General features: G+C 43.9%; 1 protein-coding gene across 4 annotated transcripts in view; it reads right to left on the bottom strand.

Moving 5' to 3' along the window:
* LOC307209148 (MAX gene-associated protein-like) overlaps positions 1-13,705 on the bottom strand; it is a gene marked incomplete at its 5' end in the record, with an annotated part of 38,193 nt that extends 24,488 nt beyond the window's left edge. Inside the window, 8 exons of one of the 4 annotated variants that reach the window (XM_079964227.1) lie at positions 428-1,077; positions 1,679-1,777; positions 2,199-2,330; positions 2,416-2,508; positions 3,430-3,571; positions 4,401-5,352; positions 9,975-11,089; positions 13,692-13,705. In XM_079964227.1, coding sequence (XP_079820353.1) covers positions 428-1,077; positions 1,679-1,777; positions 2,199-2,330; positions 2,416-2,508; positions 3,430-3,571; positions 4,401-5,352; positions 9,975-11,026 — 3,120 coding nt within the window. Of the gene's footprint in view, positions 1-427; positions 1,078-1,678; positions 1,778-2,198; positions 2,331-2,415; positions 2,509-3,429; positions 3,572-4,400; positions 5,353-9,974; positions 11,144-12,697; positions 13,185-13,589; positions 13,671-13,691 lie in introns of those variants that run through there. The other 3 variants (XM_079964225.1, XM_079964226.1, XM_079964224.1) reach the window with 3 other exon arrangements.
* Between the last annotated feature and the right edge of the window lie 8,180 nt (positions 13,706-21,885).

Here is a 21,885-nt window from a genome sequence, read left to right as displayed (position 1 = left end):
TGGACCACATCAGCGAAGCCAAGAGGGGGGTTTTGTTGTCTGGGCTGTCTAGGAACTCCATACACACTACTCAGGCTTGTGCCCTGGAAAGTCACTTCGGTAAGCTTAATGCAGTGATTTGACTTTGCTCCCAGAGGCACACCCCACTGTCTCGAGACAGACAGAGGCCAACATGTAGTTGCCAGCTCCTGGACCCAATTCACTGGTGTTTAAGACCCTAAACAACTCAAGTCTTTCAGGTATTTGAAGCCTATCTCCATCCCAACAGACCCTCTTGTGTATTAAGATGTTTGTAGTTTCGTCACCCTTAAGAGTGCAGGGAATGATAACCCCAGGGATGACTATCTCTTTGGCTACCCCTAAATTGTAGAAATAAAATATGTTGAAGGCAAATCACCATTAAACTTTCATGAACAGAGTAACTCACCTGAGCAGTGAGTAAAGTAGACAGAGATAGGTCTGCTCGTTCTTCAGTAATGTAAGTCCGTGGTTTACCATCCCACAATGCGCAAACCTCCAAATCCATCAGCTTCAACTGAGTCTTTGATAAACTGGGCAAGCGATTACTCTGTTGCTGCTGCTGTGCCTGACGCTGTTTCCCCTGTACATTTTCTTCTGTGCCTGATGCCATGAGAGCATCTATCTCACTAACTGCTTGACTACTTGGCTGAGACTTAGTGACTTTCTCTTCCAAAGCTGTCAAGTTGCGTTTCTGCTTTGTTACAACAGGCAAACCTATTGTAGCCTTCTGGGGTGACTTTTCTTTGCCTCTAGAACCTGCTTGTTTTTTATTCTTAATTTTCTCTCTCTTCTTTCTAGAGACAGAAGGCACAGAAAGAGGCTTGAAAGTATAAGAGCTAGTAGTAGTAACACTGGATTGCTTTTTCAGAACACTATCTAGTGTCCGTACATAACTGGTGCTTTTAGTTGGAAGCTGGTAAACCACAGGACAACTGGATGTACTAGGAGAGAATTCCATGCTTGTTTCCATTAACTTCCCTTCATTTTCCAAATATTCATCAAGCTTGTCACTGCAGAAGGCAGATCGATTCTTCAAGGAGCCTTCTAAAATGCTACCTGAATAATCACATAAATCAATTTTCAATTGAGTATTGTCAACTTCGTTATGATGTGTTTGCATAGATTACATTGGTAAAAGCTTTAGAAACTGATGTACAGAGTAGCTGTGGTAAGAAACATTGTCCACTATAGAAGCAGAAAGGTGGTTTGGGGGGGGGGGGGTTAGTGCTGTTTCTGGAAGTCTTCCAGCTCTCAGAAACAGAAGTAAACAAAAGGGGGAGGCACGCTGTACACAAAAGCAAACTATTTCTCAATAAATGTCAAACTTTATTGGTGATTGTAATTTGGAGAGGATCCTTTCCTTCTTCAGGGGCTGATATAAACAATCATATCAACTCTATACATTGGCCCAGTTCATACAGAGCTCTAAGCCAAATCAAGGCTAAACACAAAGCAGCAAATATGTAGGTTTAGACAATAATTCTACCAGGTTACAGCTACTGATTAACAGTGTACTTAGGGGTTTTGTAGATGGAATAACCAGACACCCAACTAATCCATTATGTTAAGTGACTCTGGGGTGCAGGTGTCTGGAGAGTTCATTTCCCCATTTCATGTGGCTCAGAGAAAGTAGCAGGAAACACATCCTAAATCTTACCTTCATTTTTTGAAGAACTATGTAACTTCCCTCGCCATCCTTTTATCTTTGTGAAGTCATTCGTCTTTCCAGTCCTGGAAACAAAGGGAAGCCCAGTATCTGGTGGGAAAGACAGTCAAGCTAGTTTTATGTGCTGCTAGGTAACAATTTAACAGATTATGCTCTTACAGTATATTTTTACATAAAGAGCCTTCAGAACCATTACCTTTAAGCACTGCCCAATCCTATGCAGAGTAAGGTGTTTCTAACTCAACTAAAATTAGTATGGTAAAGGTGTGCTGAACTGTACATAAATATTTAGCCTCAGTTTACCCTGCCATATGAGACCAAACAATTAATCATAAATGCATCTATTGAACAGCAGATCTTTTAGGCGAAGTCAAAATTTCAGTGCTAACATAACAGTGAAGTGTTCCTGATTTGTTCTACCAAAACAGAAATGCTTCCTCTAAAGACATAAAGCTATCCTGTAACTCAAACTTGAAGCTTCATTGTAGTATTAAGAAAGATGGTGACTTACCATAAGAACTGGAATTGGTCCTTACGTTTTTCCACAATGTGTATTCATCAGAATAACTTAGTGGTAGCTGCACACCCAAATATTTTAAATCAATGCTCATTGTTGGGTCCACTAAGTTCAGCTTTAGTCCCACTACAAGAAGAAAATGCCATATAAAAATTCTATACAGCATTCGTAAATGCAAAGCTTGTACATACTTCACGGTGCTTACACTTACCTTCCCGAAGACTAGGATGTATCACCTGCTTGTACTTATAAGATTTCAACTCTTCCAACAATTCTGTTTCCAGCTGTGGTATTCTCTGACTGTCTGTGAAATACATATTTAAATTGCTTAAATATCTTTACCATTTCTAATTCACTTGACTAAGAATCATTTACTTTCTACCCCAATTCCATAACACACACAATACTCTTCCCCCAACAACTCCTAAAAGAGAGAGAGAGGAACTGGATGAGGGCAACTGCACTGTCTCTCAACAGTACAGGGTCAATGCCAATTTTTTCTCATCTCTCACCTCACTTAGTGCTCAGTATTTTAAAGCCTTGGAGAGAGAGAGAACCTCAGAGGCTGGACCACATGCTTAGCATTTCTATGAAACTTGCAAACCTCTTGCAGCAGAAACAGTGGACTTAGGGACACTGTTGAGCATTAATGTAAAAAATGCATTATAAAAATGTGACACCAGAGGGTGCTGTAGAGCAGTGATCTTTTGCCTATGGGAAATTGCATTGGGAGCTAATTTTTAGTGTGTGTGTGTTTTTTTTAAATAGCCTTTTCCAGATCAGTGTAGATTCAGCCAAGGACAAAATGCCAAAAAGAACTGGTCAGGGCTCATCCAGACTTCCCTTTGTGCCATGGAAAACCTGATTGCTATTAGCTCTAAATCAGCGGTAAAACGTGGTTTTCCCAGCGAAAGTGCTGGGACTAAAAGAGAGGTGTTTGGACACGAAGCTTTAAAGTCCAAACCTGTGCCCAGAAATGTGGCAAATAAGGAAGTCAGGATGAGCCTTCAGCTCTGCTGCATTTGCTCGGCTTGGCAAACTTGAACATTAGACCACTTAGGGAGAAAGAGAAATATCCATAGGGCCAAACTAGCTGAGAGTTAAATGATTCTCTGCATCTAACATGTAAGGTTTTTTGTTTTCTTTCTAAAGTAGACTGCACCAGCTGGGAAACTGCACACCTGATTTGGCCCTTAATAGGCCATTTTAATACTCCCATTATTACCTGGATTAATACATGCATCCAGTGAAGAAGTATGTATATTCTGCGATTCTTCTTTTTCACATGTAGTCAGAGAAGAAGTCTGAATATTCTGAATTTTTTCTTTTTCTTCCACTCTATCAACATTGTGGATATCCAGGGCTTCCTAAATGTAAAAAGAATAAAATATATGCATTGACAAAACACTATTCTAGGTTTATTCCAGAGACAATCCAAAGCTCCAGGTGGTGGGGAAATTGATGGTAGAGCAACTACTACATCCAGAGCCCTGCTGGCTACATGTGGTCAGGTCAGGAGCAGGGGACCCAATTCCCCACACTTGCCCCCTGCTTTTGTTTCTTTATTTTCCTTTTTCCAATGAATACAATTGTAAGGAAATTCACTATACTAGCACTAGGGCTGTTGTTTCAGGATTGGTTTTGGGTAATGTTGGTTGAATGGGGTGTCTTAGAATGTTGTAGATCTACATACCACCACCGCCCCCCAAATGTTCCCCAAACACCACATTTTGGTCCCCTACTAGCAGTCCATGGAGGTTTCCATATGTGTACCAGATTGCCTCTGGCAAAATGTATGTCACCCCACATGTGGATCTATTCTTCCTCTCTTTCACCCTGAAGACCCCTCTAAACTTTCTATCTGCTCCAAAGGTTTGGGGGACTCTCTGAAGCAGATTTTTGGGGACTGTAGAGGTGACGAAGATGAAGTCCTGCTGGGTGAAAACTCCACTCATATACCACCCCTTGATAAACAGTGTTGCATACCACCCCAAACCTCGGAGTCCAAATCATTACATTTGGAGCTAATAATCAAGAGTTTTATAATATAGAAAGCCACAATGCAAAGCTTAAGCAAACTCCAAGATCCCATGGTTCAATGTCAATTAAGAAATACATCTGCAGATTTTTAACTTAATGGCTTTTATAATGTGACTTAGTACTTCTAACAACTTTAAATTTCAGAAATAGAATTACCTTGGATGCAAATGATACAAAGAGTACTCCGTCCACATCCTCAAGGTCGGGTTTAACATCCAAATGGATATTGCCAGGTCCAAAGGAAGCATAATTACTTGTAGTAATTGACTTTCTAGTATATTTAGGTGGTCTTCCAACTTCAGAAAACCTTATTTTCCGTGGTCTTCCTCTTTTACGTGGGCCAGGCAACCTAACCTTTTGGTTACCAACAATACTCTTGCGGGAAATATGGTTCTTGAATGCATTTGTCTTCCCTCCCACTAGGTTAGCTAAAGAAGGGTCACGGTATGCAGTGGCCTTGAGACCACAGCTAGATACTTTCTTTGTTATGGTAAGACTGTTACAGGTTTCAGTATTTTTCCATCGCACATCTCTTGCCGTAGGTGATTTGTGTGGCACATTATTTTCAGATACCTGTTTTCTAGTTAGCATTTCCTCTGTTTCCAAAGCTGTAAAGGGGCTGGAGACACTGTTATTTTCAAAACAAGTAGGCAAATAATCCAATGGATGACTCAAAGGTGATTCTGCGCTCTTAGAAAGAGACAATATGGCCTGTGAAAGAGCAGAGACCTTTACTGTATTCTTGGCAGCTGAACAGGGCGCTAGATAGACTACAGGCAACTTTCCACTATCCAGTTTCAACATCTTTGCTTTGGCAACACCCAGCTGGTTGGTCTGTGGTCGCTTACGGGATTCAAATTCCATTTCCTTCTTGCCTACTTCCCTGTGATTCTTTCGCCGCTTCTCCAGGATGGAGTCAACTCTATTTGAATATTCTTCTGCCATGTTACGCGCTTCTTCCTGCTTCACATCTACTTCTTCCATACATACACTTGGCCCATAATCATAGTCATCTGCGGGTTCCTCTTTAACAACAACATTGATGCCTCCATTTGAGTTCAAAGGGGATGCCACATGAGAGCGACTCTGACAGGGACTTGCTATTGGACTAGACAAGAAAGGGGGGGGGGGAACAATTGCGAAGTAGTAAAAACAAACAATAAAAAACCTGAACAAGCAATATATCGCCTTTTTTCTTTAAGACAAATTCATACCATACAAAAATTAATATCTACAATTTAGACTATCAACAAAACACTAGCACCAAGGTGAGCTCTAACAAACTTTGCCTAACAGATATATCTACATTTAGGTCACATCCTCATTTAAATGTTTTCTTTTTCATTATTTATTTAAGGAAACTTTAACATACAATCTCTAAAGGTGGATAATCTTGAGAATACTCTAAGCAATAATTTGCACACATACACAAAAGATGTCTCCTTTAAAAAAACCTATTATTCACAATGAACCAACAAGCAACTGTCACCTCGCATTTGAGAGATTGCTGGACCACATTAAATCACAATAGAGTAAGAACAGCTGACAGTCAGAAACACAGCTAAGCTACAGCAGACTGTAAGTTAACTGTGTTAACAAATAACTAACAGTAACTCTTACAACTGTATGTACGCATTCAATTACAAAGGCTTTCACTCCCCTCATGTCAACTAAACCTAGTTAGATGATCTAGGGGTTCATGTCCTGAGGATAGTGGGCCTTGTATCTTTCTTCATGCACTAATTTTCCAGTAATTAATTGTTATTGTTATAACAATACACTGTACATATTGGGTCTTTGCTACAGAGCACTCAACAGCATGGCACAGTTAATTTTCAACTGTGTTTTCATCCAGACCTTCCTAAGTTTTGTTCCCCATGCGTTTTCTCTTCTCAACCCACATTCACTTTTGTAAAGACTAGTTTTAAATTTCTTTTAATCGTATTATGCAAGTAATTTTTAATACCAACTTACTGAATAGGTGGCATGCAAATATGTTTTAACAGAATATCATTTCCAAATAGTCACTAACATCCTGCTTTCTGCCTCTGTATTCACAACTGGGATGGTGCAATTACTTTGAATTCAGTGCAACAGCATATTGCTTAAAACATAAGCTTTAGAAAACTCTTTTGTAGCTTTTACCAAATGCATAGGCTTGTTTCATTTATTTATTTTAATAATAATAATAGTTTTATTTCAATGCTTGTTTTTAACAAGGGCTTTTTTTTAACAAGGGCTATGTGTCATTTTAAAATTTATCCGCTTTCAATCCTGTTGGGGGAAAAGGTTAATTATTATTATTTATTCAAAATATTTATTATTACTGGTGAGAAAGCAGTAAGAAAAGTCTACAGTAAATCTGCTTTTGTGCTGTTCTCAATTTAACAATCTGTTCCAAATGAGGCAAAGTGTTATTTCCATACACTGCCCTTGAATTTTTTTTTTTAATTGCCTCATATTATGTGTTCTGCTCCTAGCCCCAACCCATGCTTTGCCTGAGCTTACACTATGAATCATGGGGCAAATTCCCAAAGGAATAAGTCTTTCTGTAACTTAACCATTATCAACTGACCATGACCAAAGAAACCATTCTTCACTGACCATGGCCAAAGAAAGAGAAGCTTAGGGGTGTATTCATCGAAGTGAAACTAGAAAAATAGACTGCACTAGAGACAAAGAAGAGACAGGACTGTGGTACTGGCCCCAGGTAACTGGCTGTAGAATAAACATCAGAGTCCTGCGGTGTTGATGGCACCAGCGGGAGTTCTATCACTACTGCTAATTTTAAAGTCGAAGAGGGAAATTCAGAGTAAAGGCAATTAATTGGTACAGCATGTTTCCTTCAGCAGCTCATTCAATATAGGTTTTAATGAGTCAGCCCAAACCCAACACAGTCTTTTCATGGGCCATACTGTTTTCTTCCTTGGCTCAAATGCATGTAAGAGCCACTTTACTTTTTGTCCTTTGCAGCAGCAAATCAACAATACCATAGAAGGGCTGTAAGACAGCTCAAGGTTATCTGTTACGCACTTTGCCATGTACTGAGTGCAACAATCACACTTGGTACCCGGAGCCACTCCCAGTTCTACAGCCCTGAATTATTTCTCCTTGGTGCTTAAATGTTTTGAAATGTTTCTACAATGCTGCTGCTGAATATAGGGAATAGGCAAAATTTGGCTCCCACCACCTAAACTTGCCTGAGCTACTTGAATGTTTAGGAAGAGATTGCACACCCACATGTACTCCAACTGCTTTGGCTCAGAAGATGTTGATCAATCTGAGTACTTTTATAGCATACCCTTCATCAAATGTTCCCAGAGCAAGGCACATACAACACACTAAAAACAATTCAATTTAGAAATTAAAAAGAGAAAGGAAAAAATAGCACATCCTTAAAATGAGAAAAACCCATGGGGAAACACACACAGGCATCTTTACTTAACATACCACACTAATACTGAATATTGAGCAAAAGCCCAGACAAGAAGTTCCTTACCCTGGCACAAACATGACAAAAATGTCCACATACTTATCCTGTGTCCCCACATAATCTAACTCTCCCAGAGCAGGACAACAAGAAGGGCTTCCTGCCTTGATCTAAGGAAATGATGACAAGCTGACATAGGATGAGGCATTCATTCATATATTTGGGTCTCAAGTTATTTAAGGTTTCACAGTCAACACCAGTACCTTGACTATAGGCACCCAAGGCAGACCTTTTAGAATCAGTGTTGCATTATTTCAGTTCTGAACATTCTGGCAGCTGCAATCTTCAATGGTTGCAGCTTCTAGACCATCTTCAAGGACAACTCCAAATAAAGCATATTAAAATAATCAAAACAGGAAGTTACTAGAGAACGGGTAACTGTGGCTTTTTCTCCAGTAACTGGGAAAAGGCACTCAGCACCACTGAACTCACTTTAGCCTCCAGTGACATTGCTGGATTAAGGAATATGCCTGGAGTAGACTATGCATCTGTTCTTTCTAGGAGAGTCTGATCTCCTCAAGAATAGGCTGTCTATTCAATTCCTGAACCCCATGTCACCCACAAGGCTCAGCTCTCTTTATCCAACTCATTAATAATGTGAGGAACCATTCCAACATTACACAGCCTCGATTGATTCTGATGATGAGAAATAGAGCTGGGTATCTTGTTGACACTTTGCTCCCAATCCCCTGGTGACCTTCCACAGCACAACTGTCATGTCGCCAAGTAGAAGTTCCCAACTGCTACTTTCTGAAATCAGCTCTGCAGGTGGGACTGCAATTTCCCTGCCTCCAGCTTCCAAACCACAGAGCTGGTCCAACAATATACTATGGCTAGTGCTAGCAAAAGCTACTGAGCGGTCTTGCAACAAAGGCCATTTTGGTGCCAAAACTAGACTTCCATACAGACTGAAATAGGTGTCATCACCTTTCTAAATCACCTTACCCCCAAATTATAGATTTTTTGTGTGACTAGGAAGTAGTTATCACAAACTGCTAGATCTAGGGACTTTCTTAAAGAGTGCCTGCACCACTGCCTTTCAAGACAGTGGGCACTCCCCTCTACCTGTAAAGAGGAATTTATCGCCTCCTTGATCCACCCAGTCAATCCCCTCTGGCTATTAAAAGGCAAGGGTAAAAAAAAACAACAGGTATCATTAGCTGAAACTGATCCCCAACAACCTGACTAGATTGATGATGCAAGTTAATGCTCTAGAATCTACTTTCACTGGATTTGCAATAATGCCAGCATCAAATTCAGCACAAATATAAGTGACTCCACCATCGATGTGCCTCACAAAGGCTCCACTAACATCACCTGTGGGCAAGATTTCAACAGCTCTTGGATGGCTACTTGAAGGCATGGTAAATGCCTTGGGAAAGTGGCAAGATACAGGTATTCAGCAAGCTTCACTTTTGCGGTTTGATACATGATACCATGTTATGATGAAGGCAAGTTGAACTTTTACAGCACAACTGTAAGCATGCTTTCTCAGAATTAAGGCCCACTGTGTTCCAAGGTTTACTCCCAAGTAAGCAAAGGAATGCAGCCTTTGATTGGCTAAAAATAATCCCAGCCTTATATTCTACCCATTTAGAAAGACCTTTACTCAACAAGCTCAGGGGCAGAGGGCAACACATTGGACACAGCCAGGTCAATACTTCCTAAAATAAAAGCAAGAAGGATGTTTAAGTCAAGTAATATCCAGGAATATCTACAAAAAAAACTTCAATGTGTTTGCTTATGCACAGTTCTTCCTCCAGAGAGTGCAATGGCGTGTATGTATGTATGTATGTGTATATATATATATATATATATATATATATATGAGATCTGCTTTGAGTACTTGAAGGGATTTCTCCATAAAATGACCTCAATATGAGGTCAATATAAATACTATACATTGTTTAACTGATGTGAGTGTACAGGAAAATATTCATATGGATCACACATTGAACATTTCCAAATTATAAAGGAACTCCTCCTACCACATGTAGGAATAAGTGCATAAGCAATACAGGGGAACAAATTAAGAAATGTTCATTGTAGCTTAATACTGCCTACTGCTGCAGAATGCTGCTTATTCTGCAAAACTTGATTTGCCTTCCTTTTCTAACTACTGTATGGGCAGATATCTATAAAAAAAATTTTATCAAAAGTATAATTTGTACCCAGCATGGTTAGGAGCAGAATATTTATCCAAATATTGATCACATTTTAAAAAGAAACTTTGAGCCTACCTTTCAGGTGCTTCTTGTTTTAGTATCGGACTATCACACGTATCTGTTTCCATAAAACCCAGAAAGTCATTATATGGACTGATAGATTCTCTATCCAAATCTGTGTTACACATTGCACTAAGTGATGTCTCTAAATCCCTCTGCTCTGGATCAAAAATTTCACCTTCAGTGAGATGTCTGTGATGGCTTGGAGAACTATTAACGCTGCCTCCTTCCTGGTCTGAGCTGCCATTTTGCTTCACATCACGCTGAAATCTACTGCTCAGGCCATCATCCCTGAACCCTTTAGCAAACGGGTTGTAGTCTATTTTCAGTTGTGTAATTTGTATGTTTTGATAGGCTGTCACAGCAAAGAACTCTGTCTGTGGGAAAAAGAAGGTATGGACATCAGGACCATTTAGCTGAATAACCTCTGTGGCTTTGTCAGCAGGCACCAAGTGTAGCCGAGGTAGATAGCGGTGCATAGAGTGCAGAATGATATGCCCTTCCTGGTCCAAGGTATTGTTAGTAAGTTTGAGTTTGTAGAAAGAGACTGGTTGGTGCATCCAGTAACGGCCAGTAGAAGGCGATTCAGGGTGAATGAATACTCTTCCCAGCACATGGGGTTCTGCTTTCCCACTGGGCTCCCAACTATGGCCATTCCATTTATAGCGTAAGTTGTCAACAGGAGAAATATCCACAACCAAGATATACTTCAGCTTGGAGTCTAAGCCTGTTATCCAGTATCGACAGTATGGAAACATCCGCCTTCCCTGCTTAGTCAGAATCATTTCTGTGCCGCGATAGTAGAACTCATTCCACATATTGTTGTTGTCCAAGGTAACAGTAATGCTTCCTGAGGTGCAATCTGCTGGAAGGCAGGTCTTCACTTTCGATTTTACAGGTGTTGCTATACTGCTAGCAAGGCCATTGTCCTCTTGATTTGAAACTAAGTCTCCTTGGTCAGCTTTTCCAGTGATCTGTGGCTGTTTCACGAGAACATAAAGAGCAGGTGCTGCATTGGGTGGTGTTCCACCATCCTGGTTCCCCAACACAACTGGCCGATTCTCCATTATGGACTGAAATTTCTCCAAAGATTTCACAATACAGGCAAATTTTTCTTCATGTTCTTCATCCTGGAGGGGGAGGTCAATGAAATATGTAACATCCATGTAAAGTGAGAAAGACATTATACATGATAAATAATTCCCTCAGAAGTTATCACAGTGACAGTCATTACACGTAAAACAATACATTGCTACTGTCAGCTTCCACAATGATTTCGATAAAATTTCGCCACTTGGCAAATGTAGATTCATGTCAGAGGTAAGAATTTTAACTGAGATTTTCATTTCAAATTATGGGGCAATTAATTCAAAGGTCAACAAACACAATAACAAAAAATAGCCACAGAACCAAAAATAGTGGCTGATGTCTAACTGTGGTGTCCTACTTGTGCAACAGACTTTTGCTTGTACAAACTGGCTATCCCTTCTTTTCCTACCCAACCCCCAGCACAGCAAAAATTACACCAGGGATGCTCCAAAGCAGCAGGAGAAAAGCATGAGTTCTTTGAGGAAAGATGGGATAACATAACAGGGTTGCGCTGCTACCTAAACATTAGCAGCAATTGCATCTGAAAATGTGTGTATAACCTAGCCAACCATTTCACCTGAATTGTACCACAAAATATGATTTTTACTCTGGCACTGTAGAACTTTAGAGCAGCATTACTATTAAATCACATAACTGGTATTCTAAATGCATGAAATTAACCTTAAGGAACAAGTTACTGATCACAACCTTAAATTTGTTTTAAAGATTAAGGCATAAAGAACAATGTAACATACATTCTAAGGAATTATTCTGAGCTAGCTTGGAAAGTATCAATGATCTACCGAGTACAAGAAATGTAATTGTGTAGCAATTTTCCATTTGTTGAAATTTGTTAGTATATCAACACTAATATAAAACAAAATATTTACTCTAGAACAAATCCATTCAACTCAACCGATTGTATTCCAGAGAAAGATGGCTCTGGGCTGTATTTACTGCCACTATCAGAGCTCTGTCACACACAACTGCAGAATCCACCAACCCTAAAGTACTTGTTATATTGTTTCCAACCTGGAAAACTGGTGTTCAAATCCCTACTCAACCATGAAGCTCACTGTGTGACCTTGGGCCAGTCACTACGTCTCAGCCTAACGCGCCTCATAGGGTTGTTGTGAGAGTAACATGGAGGTGAAATAATGTACACCACCTTGAGTGCCTTAAAAGAAAGGTGGGATAAAAATGTATTAATAAGTTCTAAAATGTTGGGGTGGGAGACTGTACATTAGATCTATACAAAAATATATAGATTTTATCTATTTTAAAATTAGCTTGCAATACAGCATGTCCAGAGCTGTACACACACAACACATAACCAACCACTGCGATGGAGTTTGCAAACACAGTCACAAGGCTTAAACAACGTTGCTAAAGTTTATTCATATTTTTAATTCCTACACTGGGGTTGTCGGGGATTAATACTGGCTTGCTGATAAATCATAACATTATCCACACTTTGAATCTTTCCTCTCCTCCATTAAGCAATAATGAATGGCGGGGAGAGGAGAGAATTGGAGAATGTTTTGCCTTTCAGAAATGACGTATGAGCCAGAATATAACTTCCATGCCAGCATTTCACACCTGTCAAAATGAACCTAAACGCGATTGGCTTGGAAGTAAGCGTTACTTACTTTCTAGTAAAGGGCTGCGGCGTTACGGAGGTTTGCACAGGACTCGCCAACATCATCAAGTCTGTGCGAAAGCACAATCGAGGTCCTTGCCCGTGTTTGTTGACATTTCAACCTGAAAGCTCCCGGGCAGTCACGTGCTCCCGTAGGAAGCAACCGGCAGGAATCCCGGCAGGATCGCCCTCCGAGGCGAAGCCCCGTCTCCGCTTCCCCACTCTGCCCTAAGCGCAGCTTCGCAAGCCGCCAGCCGAAGGAACATATGCTACCAACATGGACGGCGAAACCGCCATAACGCTGCCGAGTGCGAGGGGCGGGGGAGGAAAGAGAAAGAGAGGGAAAGCGGCGGAGGCAGCGAGCGCGGCGAAAGTCAGAAAGGCCCCGAAGCTTCCCCAACTGGGCGGCCTACTCGGGAGCTCGGCATGCACGTGCCCGACCCGAAGAGCAAGGGGTGCAGCGCCCCAGCGGCCCCCGGCGCGGCTGGACGCGAGCCGAAGCCTCCCGTCCCGAAGCCGCCCGGGATCCGCCTCGCCCTCGCTTTCTGCCTCGGCGCAGCCGCTTCCCCGGGAACAGCGCAGCCGCAGCGCAGCTTCACACGGCACGCGGAGGCGCCTCGAACTCCCAGCCCCCGCGTGGCGCCGAGGAGCCTCCCTGACACGCGAGGAGCCGCGCGCGCGCGCCGCCTCAGAGTTCCCGCCCCTCCTCCTCCTCCTCCTCCGAGGCTTCGATCCCGCCCGCTCACTCGCTCACGGCCTCCTGCGAAGGGGTGTCGATTTTCTCAGCTGGCAGGTGGTGTGCGGGACACGCGGAAAACTGCGCTCGAGTCACTTCTGGGGCACGCGCGCGAGCGAGCGCGCGGGTAAATAAGAGCGAGGCGTTCCCCTTCCCCGCCAGTTACCGTGAGATTGTGAGCAGGGCGGGTAGAAACCCCTCACCCCTCCTCCTTCTATGTTCACAGTCAAAAATCGTGTTACCCGACGGACAGAACGTGCGCACGCACCCATGTGACGTCGCCGGCGCGCCTCGAGCGGCGCACGCGCCGTGCGGGCCCGCGCACCTCCTCCTCCTACTCGCCTGCAGGCTGTCACGTGCCCGCGGCTCGCCTCTGCCCCCTCCCTTCCGTCCTGTTCCCTTTCGCGCTTGCCCGGTGAAGCTGCGCCTGAGGTAGCTCGCGGCTACGTGAATGAACTTCCGCGCCTTTTTCCCCACTCCTCCCCCTCAACTGTCGTCCCAAAAACGCACACGCTCCCTGACGAGCGGAGGTCGGTTGTTTTACGCTGCTCGTGCTTCCGAGGCCCTCCCTGGAGCCCTGCCCCCCCCCAACCCCGGACGTTCACTCGAGGCTCTTGGGAGCACAGCGTACCAGGCCGGCCGCTGCCCGCGACGCAGGGCTCGGCCCTTCCTGCCCTCCGCTCCAGCAGAGGGTTGGCATTATGGCGGGCGCCCTCGGGCCTTGGGCCAGCCTCTCACGGGTCGCCGTGGGAAGGCGCGCGTGTCGGGCTCCCTCGGAAGAATCTGAGGAGGGACGCCGAGCTGAGGCCAGTCAGTGGCGGCGGCCGGCGGACGAACCGCCCCGCATTTCTGGCTGCGCGCTTCCTGCTCCTCTCGCTAAGGCAGGGCTGCTCTTTGTTCGTGGCGCGTGAAAGCCACGCGAGGATTTCCCTTGCCCGCCCGCCAAGGCGCTCGTGCTCTGAAGGGCGCCTCGTCGTGCCCACGCAAGTCCTGCATCTCTGAAGGATCTCCTCGAACCGGTTCAGATGCTGCCTTCCTTCCTTCCCTTTTATTTATTTATGTATTCCGTTTCTTACCCGCCCTTCACGATAACGCCTCAGGGTGGGTTGCAGCACCCACGGACTTGAACGAGCTCTTTTGTCCATAATGTTCCAGTTCTTCGATATCCAGAAATGAAAACCTCTTTGCAATCCCGTTATCTGCTTCGGCTCAGAGCATAAAGGGCACCCAGATATTAGCCAGGAAACAATGAATGTTAAAGAGAAGAGGCATTACATGTTCCTTGCACTATTTATTTATTTAAAATAAACCTTCCCTAGTTTTTTTAATGGTGTGATGATTTTATTATTGTTTGCTTTTTTACTTTTATTATTGTTTGCTTTTTTTTGCAGTAGTCAAGATTTTAGACCTCTTTCCAGGAAGCTGGTATATCAGCCAAAAATGGACGCGGGTGGCGCTGTGGGTAAAACCTCAGTGCCTAGGACTTGCTGATCGTAAGGTCGGCGGTTCGAATCCCCGCGGCGGGGTGAGCTCCCGTTGTTCGGTCCCAGCTCCTGCCCACCTAGCAGTTCGAAAGCACCCCTAAGTGCAAGTAGATAAATAGGTACCGCTTTATAGCGGGAAGGTAAACGGCATTTCCGTGTGCAGCACTGGTGCTGGCTCACCAGCTGCAGCTTCGTCACGCTGGCACGTGACCCGGAAGTGTCTTCGGTTTGGCGCCGGCTCACGGCCTCTAGAGCGAGATGAGCACGCAACCCTAGAGTCGGACACGACTGGCCCGTACGGGCAGGGGTACCTTTACCTTTTACCTTTACTCCTGACTAGTCTTAGCATGGCCATCAGGAGAGGGCCTTGATTTGGGGAGGTGTGACCCCCACCCAATGTAGGGCAACCAAAATGATCAAGGGACTAGGAACCAAGCCTTATAAGGAAGAGTTGAAGGAGCTGGATATGTTAAGCCTGGAGAAGAGGATACTGAGAGGAGATAGCCATCTTCATCTCAAAGGCTGTCACATGGAAGAGGAAACAAACTGGTTTTCTCCTGCTTTGTAGGGTAGGACTTAAACCAATGGCTTCAAGTTATAAGAAAGGAGATTCCAACTAAACATCAGGAAGATGACAGTAAGAGCTGTTTGACAGTGAAACAGTCTCCCTTGGGAGGTGTGGACTATCCTTCCTTGGAGGTTTTTTACAGAAGGTTGGATAGCCATCTGTCATGGGTGCTTTCTATAGCTGAGATTCCTGCACTGCAGCGGGGTGGACTAGATGACTCTCAGGGTTCCTCCCAACCCTACAATTCTGTGATTCTAAGTGTCATAGCTAAGGGGTATGAAGAATGTGTAGTCAGATCCAGGCAACGGTCCTAGAAGATCTGCAGAAGAGTGTTTGGCCCCCCAGTGACTCTAGACCCCCTTTTCAGATTGCTTCAGAGTATCTGGTGTATCTCCACTTGATTCTTCAGAATTGCAAAAAGAACAAAACAGAAACCTCTGCACAAGCAAACCACATAAAATTTTTTTTTTAATGTGGTTTGCTTGTGCAGTTCTCTGGTTTTGTGCAAATCTCAGGGATCTATCTTTTAGGATTGCTCAGGAAAATGTTATGAACATGGATGGAAATACAGTGGTACCTTGGGTTACATACGCTTCAGGTTACAGACTCCACTAACCCAGAAATAGTGCTTCAGGTTAAGAACTTTGTTTCAGGATGAGAACAGAAATCGTGCTCCAGTGGCGGACAGCAGCAGGAGGCCCCATTAGCTAAAGTGGTGCTTCAGGTTAAGAACAGTTTCAGGTTAAGTACGGACTTCCGGAATGAATTAAGTACTTAACCCGAGGTACCACTGTAAACTGAAAACACTGAGGAAGTGCTGGGTGGGGAAAGAGGAATAACCAAAAGTACAATTGATTCACCCACCCCAAAATACTAAAATAAATCATCTGTGTCCCCAAGTGGGGTGACCTGGAGCCCAATTTATTGAATTATCCTTGTATTGGCTAAACTTGGAATTCACAGGAAGCATCAGGATAGTGTTGTTTGAGGGTGGCATGTGGATTATGCAAATTAAATGGGAATGCAAATCGTCCTAATTAAGCTACCACCTAAACCCAAGGCATCTTCCCCTGAGGATGGAGTTGGATACCTAGGTCATGACAAACTGTCTTGAAAAAGTGTCCAGGACATAGATTTTGAATCTGAAACGCACAATTGTATCTTGAACATGCACTCCAATATTCATTCCATTATCTGATTTGCATTGTGTTTTGCACACTTGCTGGTTTAAAAATGGAAGGTATGGATCAAGTTGAATGTTTCCTGAGCAGGCATGCCACCTTCCATTATCATGTTTCACTCATCAAGAGATCTATCACGTTACTGTTATATGAGAACAAGTAAGGATGTTCATAGGGACACGGGTGGCGCTGTGGGTTAAACCACAGAGCCTAGGACTGGCCAATCAGAAGGTTGGCGGTTCGAATCTCCGTGACAGGGTGAGCTCCCATTGCTCGGTCCCTGCTCCTGCCAACCTAGCAGTTCGAAAGCATGTGAAAGTGCAAGTAGATAAATAGGTACTGCTCCCGTGGGAAGGTAAACGGCATTTCTGTGCGCTGCTCTGATTTGCCAGAAGCAGCTTAGTCATGCTGGCCACATGACCCAGAAGCTGTACGCTAGCTCCCTCGGCCAATAAAGCGAGATGAGCGCCGCAACCCGAGTCGGTCACGACTGGACCTAATGGTCAGGGGTCCCTTTACCTTTAAGGATGTTCAGTTTTCTAGCAACTATAGCTTCCCAAATTAATTTTGTGAACTTAAGGAAGCCTCCAATCCTGGAATCTTGGGCACTTTGAAATCTGGTTTACATACACTAATTATGGAAATCTACCATTTTTATGCTGAATCTAAAAAAGTTTTTGAGTTGCAATCCTTGAATAAATCCCTTTGAGCACAGTGAAACTTAACAACATGCATAAAATTGTGCATATATAGACGTTTCCATTTGAGGAATAAAAGTCAGGATAAAACCATTTTGAATACTTTATGCACATCCAAATTAAACATATAAAATGTAACTGGTTTTTAAACTCTTCCACACATTTCTTATCCTAGATCATGTACTTGTTTACAGTGTGTGTTAATATGAATCTTCCCTTAGGTGGCTTACACTTCACCTTGTCCTATCCTCAGGATTTAAAACGTATCACATTGCTCTCCTTAAATTAATCTAGCTGTATAAAGATATTTTTTATAAAAAAAAATCATTTCAATGCTTAGATTCATCCAAACATCAACAGTGTGTAACTTTTAGTCAAGGTGTTTACTTTCTCTTTTCACCTTTGTGATTTCTAAAACTCATGAAATTCCATGGCTGTACCCTTTTTAAGCTATATTAGAGTTCTAAATCAAGACTTTAAAGAGTGTTTCAGCCTTTTTAAGCGACTCTTAAATATACACAATATCTCTTTCAATATCTATGCAGTTTTCCCTCATTTTATTCAATTGTAAATACCTTTGACATATTAAAGTAACTTTAAGATAGCCATATTCACAATTACAGCACTGTCTACCCCCCAGAACTTTAAAAGTTGCTTTCAGTAATTTTTAAATTGAATTAGCAATGTAGTTCCAGTGCCGTACAAGTAGAGTTCCTTTTTTTAAAAAAGGACTGGTTAGTCCAAAACGTTCTCAGGTGCCAATTTTTTTAAAAAAAATCTGAACATCTGACTCATTCACAGAGAGCCTGCAACTGTGTCCATCTAAGTTAGTACACTGGATCAATAGTAGTTGATAAAAACACTATTTTACTAAAATACATACATTTCACTTCCAGGACTCTCTTTACTGTATGTCCCATGGTCACTAATGCTAATGTATACCATGTATGCAAACTCCTCCCCTACAGTATCTAGACAATGCGATGCCTGCGACTTTTGCACTAGGCAGGCAACATGCCTATTACCAACCCCTTATGAAGTCTCACACCTCTCAAAGGCATATGTGGTTATTCAATCATCAGGAATCTAAACAGAATGTTTAACAGTAAAGACAATAGAATGAGACCCAAGCTATATGTTATGCTAAGTAGTATGAAGTTCTGCTCTGCCTGAATGGAATGTTATTCGCAAGATGTCCTTACATTTGGACTGGCAGCTGAGGCTTGAGGCTAGCAGTGGCTTCCCCCACATTATTTTATTATTATTATTATTATTATTATTATTATTATTATTATTATTTGTACCCCGCCCATCTGGCTGGGTTTCCCCAGCCACTCTGGGCGGCTTCCAACAAAGATGAAAAATACACTAAAATGTCACATATTAAAAACTTGAACAGGGCTGCCTTCAGATGTCTTCTGAATGTCAGGCAGGTAGTTGTTTATCGCTTTGACATCTGATGGGAGGGCGTTCCACAGGGCGGGGGCCACTACCGAGAAGGCCCTCTGCCTGGTTCCCTGTAACTTGGCCTCTCGCAGTGAGGGAACGGCCAGAAGGCCCTCGGAGCTGGACCTTAGTGTCCGGGCAGAACGATGGGGGAGGAGACGCTCCTTCAGATATACTGGACCAAGGCTGTTTAGGGCTTTAAAGGTCAGCACCAACACTTTGAATTGTGCTCGGAAACGTACTGGGAGCCAATGTAGGTCTTTCAAGACCGGTGTTATATGGTCTCGGCGGCCGCTCCCAGTCACCAGTCTAGCTGCCGCATTCTGGATTAGTTGTAGTTTCCGGGTCACCTTCAAAGGTAGTCCCACGTAGAGCGCATTGAAGTAGTCCAAGAGGGAGATAACCAGAGCATACACCACTCTGGCAAGACAGTCTGCAGGCAGATAGGGTCTCAGCCTACGTACCAGATGGAGCTGGTAAACAGCTGCCCTGGATACAGATTTGACCTGTGCCTCCATGGACAGCTATGAGTCCAAAATGACTCCCAGGCTGCGCATCTGGTCCTTCAGGGGCACAGTTACCCCATTCAGGACCAGGGAATCCTCGACACCTGCCCGCCTCCTGTCCCCCAAAAACAGTACTTCTGTCTTGTCAGGATTCAACCTCAATCTGTTAGCCGCCATCCATCCTCCAACCGCCTCCAGACACTCACACAGGACCTTCACCGCCTTCACTGGTTCTGATTTAAAAGAGAGATAGAGCTGGGTATCATCCGCATACTGATGAACACCCAGCCCAAACCTCCTGATGATCTCTCCCAGTGGCTGCATGTAAATGTTGAAAAGCATGGGGGAGAGGACAGAACCCTGAGGCACCCCACAAGTGAGAGCCCAGGGGTCTGAACACTCATCCCCCACCACCACTTTCTGAACACGGCCCAGGAGGAAGGAGCGGAACCACTGTATGACAGTGCCCCCAGCTCCTCAAGACGGTCCAGAAGGATGTTATGGTCGATGGTATCAAACGCCGCTGACAGATCCAGCAGAACTAGGAAACAGCTCTCACCCTTGTCCCTAGCCCGCCGGAGATCATCAACCAGTGCGACCAAGGCAGTTTCAGTGCCATGATGAGGCCTGAATCCCGACTGGAAGGGATCCAAATGGTCCGCTTCTTCCAGGCGTGCCTGGAGTTGTTCAGCAACCACTCGCTCAATCACCTTGCCCAAGAATGGAAGATTTGAGACTGGGTGATAATTGGCCATCGTGGCCGCATCTAAAGATGGTTTTTTAAGAAGCGGTTTAATAACCATCTCTTTCAGCGGGTCTGGGAAGGCTCCCTCACGGAGGGTAGCATTCACCACCCCACGAAGCCCATCGCCCAGTCCTTCCCGGCTAGCTTTTATAAGCCAGAATGGGCAAGGATCCAGGAGACAGGTGGTTGGCTTCACTCGTCCAAGCAGCCTGTCCACATCCTCGGAGGTAACAGATTGGAATTGATCCCACACAACTTGACTAGTCAGGACTCTAGCACTCTCCCGCCCTGGCCCTGCTCCCACGGTAGAGTCTACTTCTTCCCGAATCTGAGCAATTTTATCTGCAAAAAACTTTGCGAAATCATGGGAAGGGAAAACCATAACACTCATCCTCAGCTGAGGGAAGGAACTGCCTGGCAGAGTTCTTGCTCCTTTTGCTTTTATTGCTAAAGGAGGGAATGGAAGGAATAAGAATCTCAGCTCATCACAGCCACCTTCCCATGAACAATAAACTGCTTAGAATAAGGTAAGCTTGATGTGGCTCCTGTAGAGCAGGAATGACAAGGGAGAAGGGAGTTTCTTTGGTCATTCCTGCTTGTGAAGATAGCTAGTGGAAGGGGCCCTTTGTGCAATGAGGCGCCTATGGGCACAATGGTCTTTCCCATGGTGATTCTGTGCCCCCCAACTCACAGCCCCTTAATCATGAGATGGTGAAGGTAATTATTTTTCTCCAGTACAAAGTACAAAGAGCTGAAGGAAGGCTGACAAGTGATGCTCTTTCCAGCTCTGAGCTTTGCAAGGCTCAAATTCTACTAGGTCCATCTTTTACCCAAATCCCTCTAAAAAGTGAAGTACAGTGGTGCCCCGCAAGACGAATGCCTCGCAAGACGGAAAACCCGCTAGACGAAAGGGTTTTCCGTTTTGGAGGTGTTCCGCAAAATGAATTTCCTATGGGCTTGCTTCGCAAGACAAAAATGTCTTGCGAGTTCCTGCGGGGTTTTTTTCCTCCCCCCCCCTTTTTCTAAGCCGCTAAGCCACTTATCCGCTAAGCCGCTAAAAGCCGCTAATGGCGCTAATCCGCTAATCCGTCAATGGGCTTGCTTTGCAAGACGAAAAAACCGCTAGACAAAGAGACTCGCGGAACGGATTCTTTTCGTCTTGCGAGGCACCACTGTATGTGATATGCACATGGTTTCTCTGTCTCAAGTGTGTGCGCTCCTACAGCACTTGCTAAAATGGCGATGGGCCTAAAAACATGGGTGCCCCCCCACCTAAGTGTTTGATGCAAGCAGAACTGAGCTATTTACATAATAAGGTAAAGGCAAATGACCCCTGGACAGTTAAGTCCAGTCAAAGGTGACTATGGGGTGCAGTGCCCATCTCGCTTCAGGCCAAGGGAGCTGCCGTTTGTCCACAGACTGCTTTCCAGGTAATGTGACCAGCATGACTAAACTGTTTCTGGCACAACAGAACACCGTGACGGAAGCTAGAGCACACAGAAACGCTGTTTACCTTCCCACCACAGTGGTACCCATTTATCTACTTGCACTGGTATGCTTTCGAACTGCTAGGTTGGCAGAAGCTGAGACAGAGCAACAGGAGCTCACCCCGTCATGCAGATACGAACTGCTGACCTTCTGACATAATACATATCTTACCTTCAACGTTTTATATAGCTATATTCAAAATTAAGCAGAGTAGTTGAGAGAAGAAAATTTGCTAGATAAGACAAAAGCTGCCCTAAATGTGTAGTGTGATGGATGTGACTCTGAGGGGAAGGACCCTTACATTAATCTTAATTGCACAAAAGCAAAATGTAACTGGAACTGTAGC

Source organism: Podarcis cretensis (genome assembly GCF_951804945.1).
Source record: "Podarcis cretensis genome assembly, chromosome: 1".
Classification (NCBI taxonomy): domain Eukaryota; kingdom Metazoa; phylum Chordata; class Lepidosauria; order Squamata; family Lacertidae; genus Podarcis; species Podarcis cretensis.
This window is presented reverse-complemented; position numbering and strand designations above follow the sequence as displayed.